General features: G+C 46.4%; 1 protein-coding gene and 3 non-coding genes across 4 annotated transcripts; all 4 read left to right on the top strand.

Moving 5' to 3' along the window:
• Nucleotides 1-1245: 1245 nt before the first annotated feature.
• HSPA8 (heat shock protein family A (Hsp70) member 8) lies at nt 1246-11742 on the top strand. The gene is made up of 9 exons (XM_074527900.1): nt 1246-1405; nt 2494-2703; nt 3412-3617; nt 3702-3854; nt 6715-7270; nt 8486-8688; nt 8968-9166; nt 9410-9642; nt 11188-11742. Exons 2-9 carry the CDS (start codon nt 2499-2501, stop codon nt 11371-11373), a joined length of 1941 nt encoding a protein of 646 aa, XP_074384001.1. The 5' UTR covers nt 1246-1405; nt 2494-2498; the 3' UTR covers nt 11374-11742.
• On the top strand, nt 7340-7436 carry LOC141725222 (small nucleolar RNA SNORD14). Its single transcript, XR_012577077.1, has one exon. It is a non-coding gene; the product is annotated as a small nucleolar RNA SNORD14 (small nucleolar RNA).
• On the top strand, nt 8797-8893 carry LOC113460650 (small nucleolar RNA SNORD14). Its single transcript, XR_003382475.2, has one exon. It is a non-coding gene; the product is annotated as a small nucleolar RNA SNORD14 (small nucleolar RNA).
• Nucleotides 9701-9797, top strand: LOC113460649 (small nucleolar RNA SNORD14). Its single transcript, XR_003382474.1, has one exon. It is a non-coding gene; the product is annotated as a small nucleolar RNA SNORD14 (small nucleolar RNA).
• Nucleotides 11743-12608: the final 866 nt, after the last annotated feature.

Genomic DNA, 12608 nt, shown 5'->3' with positions numbered 1-12608 from the left:
GAGACAGAGGAGTCTTTTCTGGCTTTATTCCAATCAAGGCAGAAGCCATGGGGCATCCCCTGGGATCTCTTGAATTTTTGGAAGACACAGCCTCCGTTTTATCCCAATTTCCCAGCTACACTTCCCTTCTCTTTCCCCATTTCTGAGGTACTTGAGAGGTTCAGATTCCCTGATCCCAAAGATTCCCCTCTAACATATAACCCTTTTAATTTTTAATTCTTACTGAGTTTAGGGATTTTTCCCCATTGTTTCTTTCATCTTTCAATACCCAAATTCATTTACCAGCAAACCTAAAGCTTATTTATAAAAGCAAATCTCTTATTCCGTTCATCACTCAGGGGGATCCTTCCCATTGTTTCTTTTCTCTCCCAGGGCTGGTTTTATCTCCCAGCACCCCCACAGCTTGTTTGGAAAGACAAATCCACTGTTCCTCTCACAAATAAATAAATTAATCCATGCCAGGAGCTGTGTTAGTCACACACCAAGGGGGGACAGCCTGTCCTGGGCCTGCACTCAGACTCCTGATGGATGGGAACATTTAGGATTAATTATAAAGTGTGGAGAGGCTGAGATGGATTTTTATCTGTGGAATAAGCAGTTCTAGTGCCTAAACCACCCCAAACGCGGCTTCCTGCGGGAGGAACAGCCCGCGGGGTGAAGCGGGGAACTCCTGTGCCGTGCATGAGGGAACATGGAGGACGCAGATTATTGCACTCGGGGGATTTGCTGGGCGCACGCTGCGGGAAGCGCCAGGGAACGGCTGTGGGTGTGAGATCGGGGAACGCCGCCGCTCCTTAGGGGAAGGAGCGATCCCGGCGGGCACGGGGGGATCCCCGGGGCAGCGCCCAGGCTCGCCCCTCATGGCGCCGCCATCTTGCGCTACCCCGTCCCTGCCGCTCTCCTTCCCCGCCGCGCTCTATGCAAATCATCCGCCATTCCCGCGCGCCGATTGGCCCATCCCGCCCCATTGCGAAATATGCAAATAAAGGCCTGGCGCGCTACGCGGCGATTGGCTGAAAAGCCCGCCAGCTCCCCGCGCCACGCCCTCCGCTGGTGTCGTCACCAGCAATGCGGACTCTGATTGGTCAAATCGCGAGGAAAGGCGCGCCCACCGCGGGGTTTGGGGGGGCGCGGGGAAAGCGCATGAAGGTTCGAGAACGCGGGGCCGGCCGGCGCGCAACGCCCCCTTCCGGCGCGCGTCACGCACGGCACGGTCCAATCACTGACGGGAAGAGGGGCGGGATCCGCGCGCTGATTGGTCAGAGCTGTGCAAGGGAGGCGTGGCCTTCTGGAAGGTTCTGGGCGGGTATAAAAGGGCGGCGCGGCAGTCGCGGGGCATTGAGCGAGCCGGAGCTGAGCTGAGAGGTTGCCCAGTGTGTGAACGAGAGACCGGGCCGGACTGCGGGTAACGGGGCTGGGGGAACACCACGCGGCACGGGAGGGGCGGGCTGGGCCGCGGCTGCCTTGGGATGGCGTAGGGCGGGTGCTGGGGGCAGCTTTGGGGTGGCCTGGAAAAGGCGCAGGGCCCTCCCGGGTGATTTTGTGGCCTCAGGAACCGTTGTGCTGCGGGGATAGGGAGGGAATAGCGACTACTGACCTATTTTGGGCCGATGGGGTACATTTTTATTTTTTTTTTAATCCCGGTATTTCCACATTTATTTTAATGCGGTCTGCCGCGGGAGGGGGAGGAGCGGGATCTCCGCTTTCTTTCCCTCCCCCCCCCCCCCCCCCCCCCCCCCCCCCCCCGCTCCTTTTAGATCCTGCTGAGACGGGGGAGGGGAGAAGAGGCAGGGCTTGGGGAGCCGCAGCGCCCGTCTTACCTCGCTGGGGGGCGGCCTGGGGCGGTGCCGGGGCCCAGCGGGTGCTGCAGTGCCCGGGGGTGGCGAACGGCCGCGTGTGGGATCCGGAGGGGACGGCTCCAAGGCGGGGAGGTCGGTGCCGCACGGGGCTGCGGCTGTGCTGGCACACGCGGCCCGCCCGCCGGGGACTCCATTTCCCGGCATCCTTTAGACACGCCCCGCTGCTGGCGTCACGTTGCGCGGGCGGCGCGGGGCACGCTGGGAGTTGGAGTTTCTCGCCACGTGGTGCGGGGGACGCCAAGCGGCGGAGGCGGGGAGTGCAGCGGGGTGCGGGGCTGGGCCCACGTGGGATAACGGGGCAGGAATTCCGGGTCAGGCGGGAACGGATCCGGTTACATCCATTAAAATGGGACACAATCAACTCAGACAGGCTGCTCCCAGCCCCACCAGCCTTCCCTTTAACATTAAAAAAAAATTCCACAATCTTCCTATGCAAGCTATATCAGCTTCGCTTTTAACTAAAATATTATTTTTCCCTTTATTTCAGCCCCATCTACCCTGCCCTTAAACATTAAAAAAAAAAAAATACAGTTTTTGCCCTTCAGCATTTAATAAAAAGAACAGCCACAGTTTATCTCATCAAGCTACATCATGATTTTTCCATAGATTAATCTTATTTTTCCTGTTTTTTCAGACAAGATGTCGAAGGGACCAGCTGTCGGGATCGATCTTGGCACCACCTATTCCTGTGTTGGCGTGTTCCAGCATGGCAAGGTGGAAATCATTGCCAACGACCAGGGCAACCGCACCACGCCGAGCTACGTGGCCTTCACAGACACAGAGAGGCTCATCGGGGATGCTGCCAAGAACCAGGTGGCCATGAACCCAACCAACACAGTCTTTGGTGAGCCCGTGGGATTGGCACATTATTTAGCAATAAAAAAGAATTTTTTCCTGAAAAAAAAAAAAAAAGGAAAAAAATTTCATATTTTTAGTGAATTACAAAGTGAGGTTAAAGCTTTTTCTCATTGAAGCTGTAGGCTTAAATTGCTTCTAACCTAAATAAAGTTGTGATATTAGGAGATAAATTTTATTAGAGATAGGGAAAATATTTGCTCTATAGTAGGTTTTTCAGGGTAGTCAGTCTTGGGTAATCTTAACCAGTTTTTTCAACATAGAAAAGAATTCCATATTTTTAGTGAATTACAAAGTGAGGTTAAAGCCTTTTCCCATTGAAGCTGTATACTTAAAATAAAGTTGTGATATAACAAGCCAGAATTTATTAGAGGTAGGGATAATATTTGCTCTACAGTAGGTTTTTCAGGGTAGTTAGTCTTGGGTAATCTTAACCAGTTTTTTTAACTTGGTTTATGGCTCAGCATTTGCAATATTTTAGAGGTGATAGCACCGCACTTATGCATACAAAAGAAAGGAAATTTAAAAGAAAGGAAATTTAGTGTTTGTATCTGACTCTTAACAGGGCAGTAATGACGTTAAGGGTGGTGGTACAGGATTTTGTGCATTTTCAGTAAGAGTTTTGTGTTTTTAATTAGAAATTGCTAGTTAGTAGTAACTACTGGAATTATTAATCCATTGAAATGTTGTTTTCCAGATGCCAAGCGGTTGATCGGGCGCAGGTTCGATGACTCGGTGGTGCAGTCTGACATGAAGCACTGGCCCTTCACCGTGGTGAACGACGCTGGCAGGCCCAAGGTGCAGGTGGAGTACAAAGGCGAGACCAAGAGTTTCTACCCCGAGGAAATCTCCTCCATGGTTTTAACCAAAATGAAGGAAATTGCCGAGGCCTATCTGGGCAAGGTGAGCCTGGGGCTGCGGTGGGATGTGATGAGAAGTTGTGTGAGGGTTTCCAGGCTGACTCTGAGCCGTTTGCTGTGTTTGCAGACTGTCACCAATGCTGTGGTCACTGTCCCAGCCTATTTCAACGACTCGCAGCGCCAGGCCACCAAAGATGCCGGAACCATCGCGGGGCTCAACGTGCTGAGAATCATCAACGAGCCCACGGCAGCCGCCATTGCCTACGGGCTGGACAAGAAGGTTTGGAGGGCTCACATGTATGAATAATCCTTTTGCTAAGATCTTTTCTTCTGAGAGGCCTCAGATAATTACTGCTTACATTTCCTATCTGCTGCTGTGCACTGGAACAGATACATATTTGATTGGTCTCGTGGTTGTTTTTAATTAATGGCCAATCACAGCCCAGCTGTATTGGAGCAGAACAGCACAGCAGGGTTTGGGCTGTGCTTTGCACACTCAAATGGGAATTACACTGAGCAGACTTAATCAGCCACAAGATTTTATTATCATTCCATTCCTTGCTAACCTTCTGATGAAATAATTTCTTTATTTTAGTGTAGTTTTAATATATCATTTTAAAATAAAATGTCATCTATAAGGTCTTATAGATTTTACCGTATAGATCTTATTGTTTTAGTGTAGTTTTAATATTACAGGCTGGACAAGAAGGTATGGAGGGCTCACATTTTAGGAATCATCTTAGCAAAGATTTTTTTGTTCTAAAAGGCCTCAGAAAGGAAATGTAAGCAGTAATTTGCTCACAGTAATTCATTCCTGTGCAATGGAACAGATACATCTTTGATTGGTCTTGTGGTTGTTTTTAATTAATGGCCAATCACAGCCCAGCTGTCTTGGAGCAGAACAGCACAGCAGGGTTTGGGCTGTGCTTTGCACACTCAAATGGGAATTACACTGGGCAGACTTGATCAGCCACAAGATTTTATTATCATTCCGTTCCTTGCTAGCCTTCTGATAAAATAATTTTTTTATTGTTTTAGTGTAGTTTTAATATTACGGGCTGGACAAGAAGGTATGGAGGGCTCACATTTTAGGAATAATCTTAGCAAAGATTTTTTTCTTCTAAAAGGCCTCAGAAAGGAAATGTAAGCAGTAATTTGCTCACAGTAATTCATTCCTGTGCAATGGAACAGATACATCTTTGATTGGTCTCGTGGTTGTTTTTAATTAATGGCCAATCACAGCAGGGCTGTGCTCTAAGCAGGGTTTGGGCTGTGCTTTGCACACTTCAATGGGAATTACACTGGGCAGACTAGATCAGCCACAAGATTTTATTATCATTCCATTCCTTGCTAGCCTTCTGATAATTTTTTTATTGTTTTAGTGTAGTTTTAATATTACAGGCTGGACAAGAAGGTATGGAGGGCTCACATTTATGGATAATCCCTTTGCTAATATATTTACTTCTGAGAGGCCTCAGAAAGGAAATGTAAGCAGTAATTTGCTCACAGTAATTCATTCCTGTGCAATGGAACAGATCTTTGATTGGTCTCGTGGTTGTTTTTAATTAATGGCCAATCACAGCAGGGCTGTACTCTGGGCAGGGTTTGGGCTGTGCTTTGCACACTTCAATGGGAATTACACTGAGCAGACTTAATCAGCCACAAGATTTTATTATCATTCCATTCCTTGCTAGCCTTCTGATAAAATAATTTTTTTATTGTTTTAGTGTAGTTTTAATATATCATTTTAAAATAAAATAACATTTATAAGGTCTTGTAGATTTTACTGTATAGATCATAAAGTAATATATATGTAGCATATATATAAAATAATATTACATTTAAAATAAAGTGACTTGTATAAGGTCTTAAAAATCTTACCTTATAGATCATAAGATATCATATATATAATACATATATATAAAATATATTTTATTTTAAATCTATCATCTATAAGGTCTTGAAGATGTTAGCTTAGAGATCTTAAAATATAGATAGAAAAATAATATATATATAACATGTATAAAATAGAAATATTTTACTTAAAATAAAATGTCATCTATAAGGTCTTACAGATCTTACCATATAGATCATAAAACCATAATATAGATAATAAAATAATATATATAACATATAAATAAAATATTACATTTAAAATAAAGTGACATGTATAAGGTCTTAAAAATTCTACCTTATAGATCATAAAATATATATAATCTATATAAAATAAAAATATTTTGTTTAAAATTTATCATCTATAAGGTCTTATACATCTTATAGATCATAAAATATCATATATATAGAAAAATAATATATATAACATATAAAATAGAAATATTTTATTTAAAATAAAATATCATCTATAAGGCCTTACAGATCTTACCATATACATCATAAAACATATAGATAATAAAATAATATATGTATAATGTATATAAAATAGTATTTCATTTAAAATAAAATGACATCTATAAGGTCTTAAAATCTTTCCTTATAGATCATAAAATATCATATAGATCATAATATATATAACATATATACAAAATATTCCATTTTAGAAAATGACATCTATAAGGTCTTATAGATCTTACCTTATAGATCATAAAATATATAGATTGTAAAATAATATATATTTAACATATATATAAAATAAAAATATTTAATGTAAAATCTCCTCTATAAGGCCTTATAGATATTACCTTATAGATCATAAAATATCATATAGATCATAATATATATATAACATGTATATAAAATTAAATTACTTAAAATAAAATCTCATCTATAAGGTCTTATAGATCTTACCATATAGATCATAAAATATCATATGGATAGAAAAATAATACATGTATAACGTATATATAAAATAAAAATATTTTAAATAAAAATAAAATCTCATCTATAAGGTCTTACAGATCTTACCATATAGATCATAAAATAATTAATGTAACATTTTATGATGCGTATTATACATATGATAAAACAGTAAATATGCCTTCTGGAACACAGAGTCAGGATTCTCTTCCCTCATCCTGGGCCCGCTAACGCTGCCACAGGGTCACTGTGTTTCACTGTAGGAATTGCAGTATCAGTTTCAAGTAGGAATTAAAGACTGAAAGTGTTTCCGCTGTTTGCCGCAGGTGGGTGCTGAGAGGAACGTTCTCATCTTCGACCTGGGCGGCGGCACCTTCGACGTGTCCATCCTGACCATCGAGGACGGCATCTTCGAGGTGAAATCCACGGCGGGGGACACGCACCTGGGCGGGGAGGACTTTGACAACCGCATGGTGAATCACTTCATCGCCGAGTTCAAGCGCAAGCACAAGAAGGACATCAGCGAGAACAAGCGCGCCGTGCGCCGCCTGCGCACCGCCTGCGAGCGCGCCAAGCGCACGCTCTCCTCCTCCACGCAGGCCAGCATCGAGATCGACTCCCTCTACGAGGGCATCGACTTCTACACCTCCATCACCAGGGCTCGCTTCGAGGAGCTCAACGCCGACCTGTTCCGGGGCACGCTGGACCCCGTGGAGAAGGCGCTGAGGGACGCCAAGCTGGACAAGTCGCAGATCCACGACATCGTGCTGGTGGGCGGCTCCACGCGCATCCCCAAGATCCAGAAGCTGCTGCAGGACTTCTTCAACGGCAAGGAGCTCAACAAGAGCATCAACCCTGACGAGGCCGTGGCGTACGGGGCAGGTCAGTGATCGCTCACTCTGTGACCCTTTTTGGGTTTCCACCTCAATCCTGTGGGAGATCCCCTTGGACTTGCAATGATGAATCAGATTCCAAAGCCATTCGTAGTTTCCACCAGAGGTCGAAAGGCTGGTGATGGTGCAAGTACCTTCCTTGGATGTCTGAGCGAGCCCTGTGCCACCAGCACAGCTCACAGGGGATGTTTTCAATGAATTTTAATGCAGCTCTGTGCATCAGCACAGTTCATGGGGATGCTGTGCAGGGGCCTTATGTTATCAGCACAGCTCCCAGGGGATGTTTTAATGCAGCCATGTGTTATCAGCACAGCTCACAGGGGAAGTTTTAATGCAGCTCTGTGTTATCAGCACAGCTCACAGGGGAAGTTCTGCACAGGTTTTAATGCAGCCCTGTGCATCAGCACAGCTCATGGGATGTTGTGCAGGGGCCCTGTGTTATCAGCACAGCTCACAGGGAGGGTTTTGCAGGATTTAATGCAGTCCTGTGCATCAGCACAACTCCCAGGGAATGTTTTAATGCAGCCCTGTGTTATCAGCACAGCTCACGGGGTGTTTTGAATGAATTTTAATGCAACCATGTGCATCAGCACAGCTCACAGGGGGTGTTTTGCAGGGTTTAATGCAGTCCTGTGCCTCAGCACAACTCCCAGGGGATGCTTTGCATGGATTTTAATGCAGCCCTGTGTTATCAGCACAACTCCCAGGGAATGTTTTAATGCAGCCTTGTGTTATCAGCACAGCTCACAGGGGATGTTTTGAATGAATTTTAATGCAGCCCTGTGCATCAGGAGTGTTTTGCAGGGTTTTAATGCAGCCCTGTGCATCGGGAGTGTTTTGCAGGGTTTTAATGCAGCCCTGTGCATCCAGGAGTGTTTTGTCATGGATTTTAGTGCAGCCCTGTGCATCAGGAGTGTTTTGCATGGATTTTAGTGCAGCCCTGTGCATCAGGAGTGTTTTGCAGGGGTTTGATGCAGCCCTGTGCATCAGGAGTGTTTTGCAGGGGTTTGATGCAGCCCTGTGCATCAGGAGTGTTTTGCAGGGTTTTAATGCAGCCCTGTGCATCAGCACAGCTCACAGGGGGCGTTTTGCAGGGTTCTAATGCAGCCCTGTGCATCAGGAGTGTTTTGCAGGGTTCTGATGCAGCCCTGTGCATCAGCAGTGTTTTACAGGGGTTTCACGCTGTGTTTCTCTCTCCCCTCAGCTGTGCAGGCTGCCATCCTGTCTGGGGACAAGTCAGAGAACGTGCAGGACCTGCTGCTGCTGGATGTGACCCCGCTGTCGCTGGGCATTGAGACGGCTGGCGGGGTCATGACGGTGCTGATCAAGCGCAACACCACCATCCCCACCAAGCAGACCCAGACCTTCACTACCTACTCTGACAACCAGCCCGGGGTGCTGATCCAGGTGAGCAGGGAGCCCTGGGGTAACAGCACACTGTCAGAGCTTCCACTGGGGAACACTTGGATAATTTAGGCCAGAGGTGTTGAATTGCTGTGGTTTGTGAATCCCTGGTTGCTGTGATGAAAGTGACTCCAAAGCCATTCGTAGTTTCCACCAGAAGTCGAAAGACAGGTGTTGGTGCAAGTTCCTTCCTTGGATGTCTGAGCGACCACATCCCTTCAGGACAACAATTAATTAACCCATTATGGCTTTAATGACATAATTGGTGGTTTTTGTCCGTAGGTGTATGAAGGAGAACGCGCTATGACCAAGGACAACAACTTGCTGGGCAAGTTTGAGCTGACTGGCATTCCCCCTGCTCCCAGAGGGGTCCCTCAGATCGAGGTCACCTTTGACATCGATGCCAACGGCATCCTGAACGTGTCTGCTGTGGACAAGAGCACTGGCAAGGAGAACAAGATCACCATCACCAATGACAAGGGTAAGGATCTGCTGTCCTGAGGGTGGCAGAGTTTTAAAAACGGGTTTGTCAAGCTCTGCTTGTTGTTCTAATCAGAATTTGGCTGTAGTCTGATTTGTATCTGTGTGAGGCTTTAAATTATAGTATTTATTATGAGGGCTTGTTCTGCGGTTTTTCTGCCTCTCAAAATTTAAATTGAAATGTTTGAGAATTTGAAATCATTCCCTAAAAGATGAAGTCCTGACTGATCTGTGCTCCCTGCAGGCCGGCTGAGCAAGGAGGACATCGAGAGGATGGTGCAGGAGGCAGAGAAGTACAAGGCAGAGGATGAGAAGCAGAGGGACAAGGTGTCCTCCAAGAACTCCCTGGAGTCCTACGCCTTCAACATGAAAGCCACCGTGGAGGATGAGAAGCTCCAGGGCAAGATCTCTGACGATGACAAGCAGAAAATCCTGGACAAATGCAACGAGATCATCAACTGGCTGGACAAGAACCAGGTTTGTCAGAGTGTGTTTGGTTCCACAGGGGCAGTTGAGGCTGCAGGAGGAGCCCTGGTTGCTGTGATGAATCAGATTCCAAAGCCATTCGTAGTTTCCACCAGAGGTCGAAAGGCTGCTGATGGTGCAAGTTCCTTCCTTGGATGTCTGAGCGACCACAGCTGGGCAGCACTGAGGGTTCCCAAGCCCTGCTGTTGCCTGGCTGCCTCCCAGGGTTTGGTTTTGTTGTTCTGGAGCAGTGTGAGATGGGGCCAAACCAAGCAGGAATAATTCTGTGTCTTAATACAAGCCTGGCTTGGTGCTGGGGCCAAACCCTGGCCCGGATTTGGGCGGGGTTTAAACCCTGGCCCGGATTTGGGGGCTAAAACATTTTCCCACATTAGGGTGAGGTTTAAACCCTTTCCCAGATTAGAGGTGGGGCTTAAACTCTGCCCAGATTTGCAGGGTGCTTAAACCCCAGCCTGGATTTGGGGGAAGCCTAAACCTTGGCCCAGATTTGGGGACTTAAACCCAGGTCTGGATTAGGGGGGGACAAAAACCATGGCCCAGATTTGAAGGGCCAAAAACCCTGGCCCAGACTGGGGGAGTTTAAACCCTGACCCTGGTTGGGGGGCTAAAAAATTCCTTCCCAGATTTTAGGGTGCTTAAATCCTGGCCTGGATTTGGGTGGGGCCAAAATCCGGCCCAAATTTAGAGGGTCCCAAAACCTGGCCCGGATTTGATTGGTGGGGGCCAAAACCCCGGGCCCGGATTTGATTGGTGGGGGCCAAAACCCCGGGCCCGGATTTGATTGGTGGGGGCCAAAACCCCCGGCCCGGATTTGATTGGTGGGGGCCAAAACCCCGGCCCGGATTTGATTGGTGGGGGCCAAAACCCCGGCCCGGATTTGATTGGTGGGGGCCAAAACCCAGCCCGGATTTGATTGGTGGGGCCAAAACCCCGGCCCGGATTTGATTGGAGGGTCCTAAAACCCGGCCGGGATTTGATTGGAGGGTCCTAAAACCCGGCCCGGGATTTGATTGGTGGGGGCCAAAACCCCGGCCCGGGATTTGATTGGTGGGGGCCAAAACCCCGGCCCGGGATTTGATTGGTGGGGGCCAAAACCCCGGCCCGGGATTTGATTGGTGGGGGCCAAAACCCGGCCCGGATTTGATTGGTGGGGGCCAAAACCCGGCCCGGATTTGATTGGTGGGGGCCAGAACCCGGCCCGGGATTTGATTGGTGGGGGCCAGAACCCGGCCCGGGATTTGATTGGTGGGGGCCAGAACCCGGCCCGGGATTTGATTGGTGGGGGCCAAAACCTGGCCCGGATTTGATTGGTGGGGGCCAAAACCGGGCCCAGGTTCTATAAATATCTAATCCAGGTGAAGTGTTGCTTCCTTCTTGGCCTGTGCCCCTGAGCAGAAGCAGCTGAGCTCTGTTTTGTTAAACTGGCAATTTATATACAGAAACAAGCAGGACAGCACTGCTGCAAACAGCCTGAAACACTCTAAATCCTGTCTTTCTTAAGATTTGGGGAAATTTAGAAGGTTTTTTCTCTTGCAGACGGCCGAGAAGGAGGAGTTTGAGCACCAGCAGAAGGAGCTGGAGAAGGTTTGCAACCCCATCATCACCAAGCTGTACCAGAGCGCAGGGGGGATGCCCGGAGGGATGCCTGGGGGCTTCCCCGGGGGTGGAGCCCCTCCCTCGGGAGGAGCCTCCTCGGGCCCCACCATCGAGGAGGTGGATTAAGGAGCCCACGGGGGAAATGCATTCCACGAGCAGTTGGTGTTGGAGGAGACACCCCCAGCCCGGGGGTGGCACTGAAGGACCCAATCCTGTAGGCACAGCTGGGTTTGTTTTTGCTAGATTAATAACTCCATAACTGAGCTGCTGTAAAAAAAAAAAAAAAAAAGTGAGAGAAAAGAGAGGAAAAAAAATTAAAAAGAAAAACAAACGGAACAAAAAAGCATTTTTTTTTTGTTGTTTTCTGGGCATTTTAAATACTTGAAAGTGTGCGCGCAGGTGGGAGGTGATGAAAACCATTGCACTTTACAGTACTGTAAATGAGTGGGAATGCAATTCATGTCCTAAAGAATAAAAACTATTTAATGGGCATCACACTGTCTCTGCCTTCACTTGTTTGTACCTGTGGAAATAAAAAGAAAAAAAGAAAACCCTAAATGCAGGTAATTGGTGCTGAACTGAGCATGATCCAGGTGGGTATTGCAGTGGGAAAAAGGGTTTGGAGCCAGGGGCTGTTCAAATATTTGGGGTCTGGGTGGATTTTTAAAAGGGATTAAGACCTTTTAGATCAAGTCCAACCTATAAATTACACAATACAAAAAAATACTGGATAATTAGATTTTCTTCAAAGAATTACTTGCTGAAATATCTCAACTTCTAGGATGATCCGGAGATGAGTAAAGCTGGAGAATTTGCTTGCCAGGAAAGAATCTTTCAATATTTTCAACAATACATGACTAAAATAATAGTTATTAAAAAACAAAAATTCATAATATTTCATGAATATATTTTATGATAATATTTTATGCAAATAATATTTTTTTTAATTAAGTTTTACAGAATATTTTTTGGCAAAACTCCTCTGCTGTATGTATAAATGTGTTTATTTATTACCAGTGGAGGAGCAATTAATTTGCAGCTAAAATCAGAAAATTCCCAGAGCAATACCAGTTAAAAGGAGCCTTAAGAGAGATTATTCAGAAATTCTCCCCTCAAAATCATTAAGTTCCAAGTTTATTTTTATTTTTGGGTTGTGCCAGAGCTGGGTGGCACCTGGGCACGGTAAATCGACATGAAAATTTATTGGGGAATATTAAAAATTACAGCAAGCATGGAATTCCTTTCCCTGCTTCAGGCTTCGGCCTTTCCTAGGCAAACACATGCAGAATATTCAGAATATTCCAGTGTCCTCATGTCCATGAGCCCTCAGCATGCTCAATCAATTTTGATTTGTAGGCACT

This window comes from Zonotrichia albicollis, chromosome 27 (genome assembly GCF_047830755.1).
Source record: "Zonotrichia albicollis isolate bZonAlb1 chromosome 27, bZonAlb1.hap1, whole genome shotgun sequence".
Lineage (NCBI taxonomy): Eukaryota > Metazoa > Chordata > Aves > Passeriformes > Passerellidae > Zonotrichia > Zonotrichia albicollis.
The sequence above is the reverse complement of the archived record's forward strand: the minus strand, read 5'-3'. Positions and strand labels throughout refer to the sequence as shown.

Excerpts from the sequence above, each read along its gene's own strand:
- HSPA8 (XM_074527900.1), top strand. The coding sequence starts at position 2,499 with ATGTCGAAGGGACCAGCTGTCGGGATCGATCTTGGCACCACCTATTCC. Across the intron at positions 7,271-8,485 it reads GGCCGTGGCGTACGGGGCAG|CTGTGCAGGCTGCCATCCTG; the intron begins GTCAGTGATCGC and ends CTCTCCCCTCAG. Across the intron at positions 8,689-8,967 it reads AGCCCGGGGTGCTGATCCAG|GTGTATGAAGGAGAACGCGC; the intron begins GTGAGCAGGGAG and ends TTTTGTCCGTAG.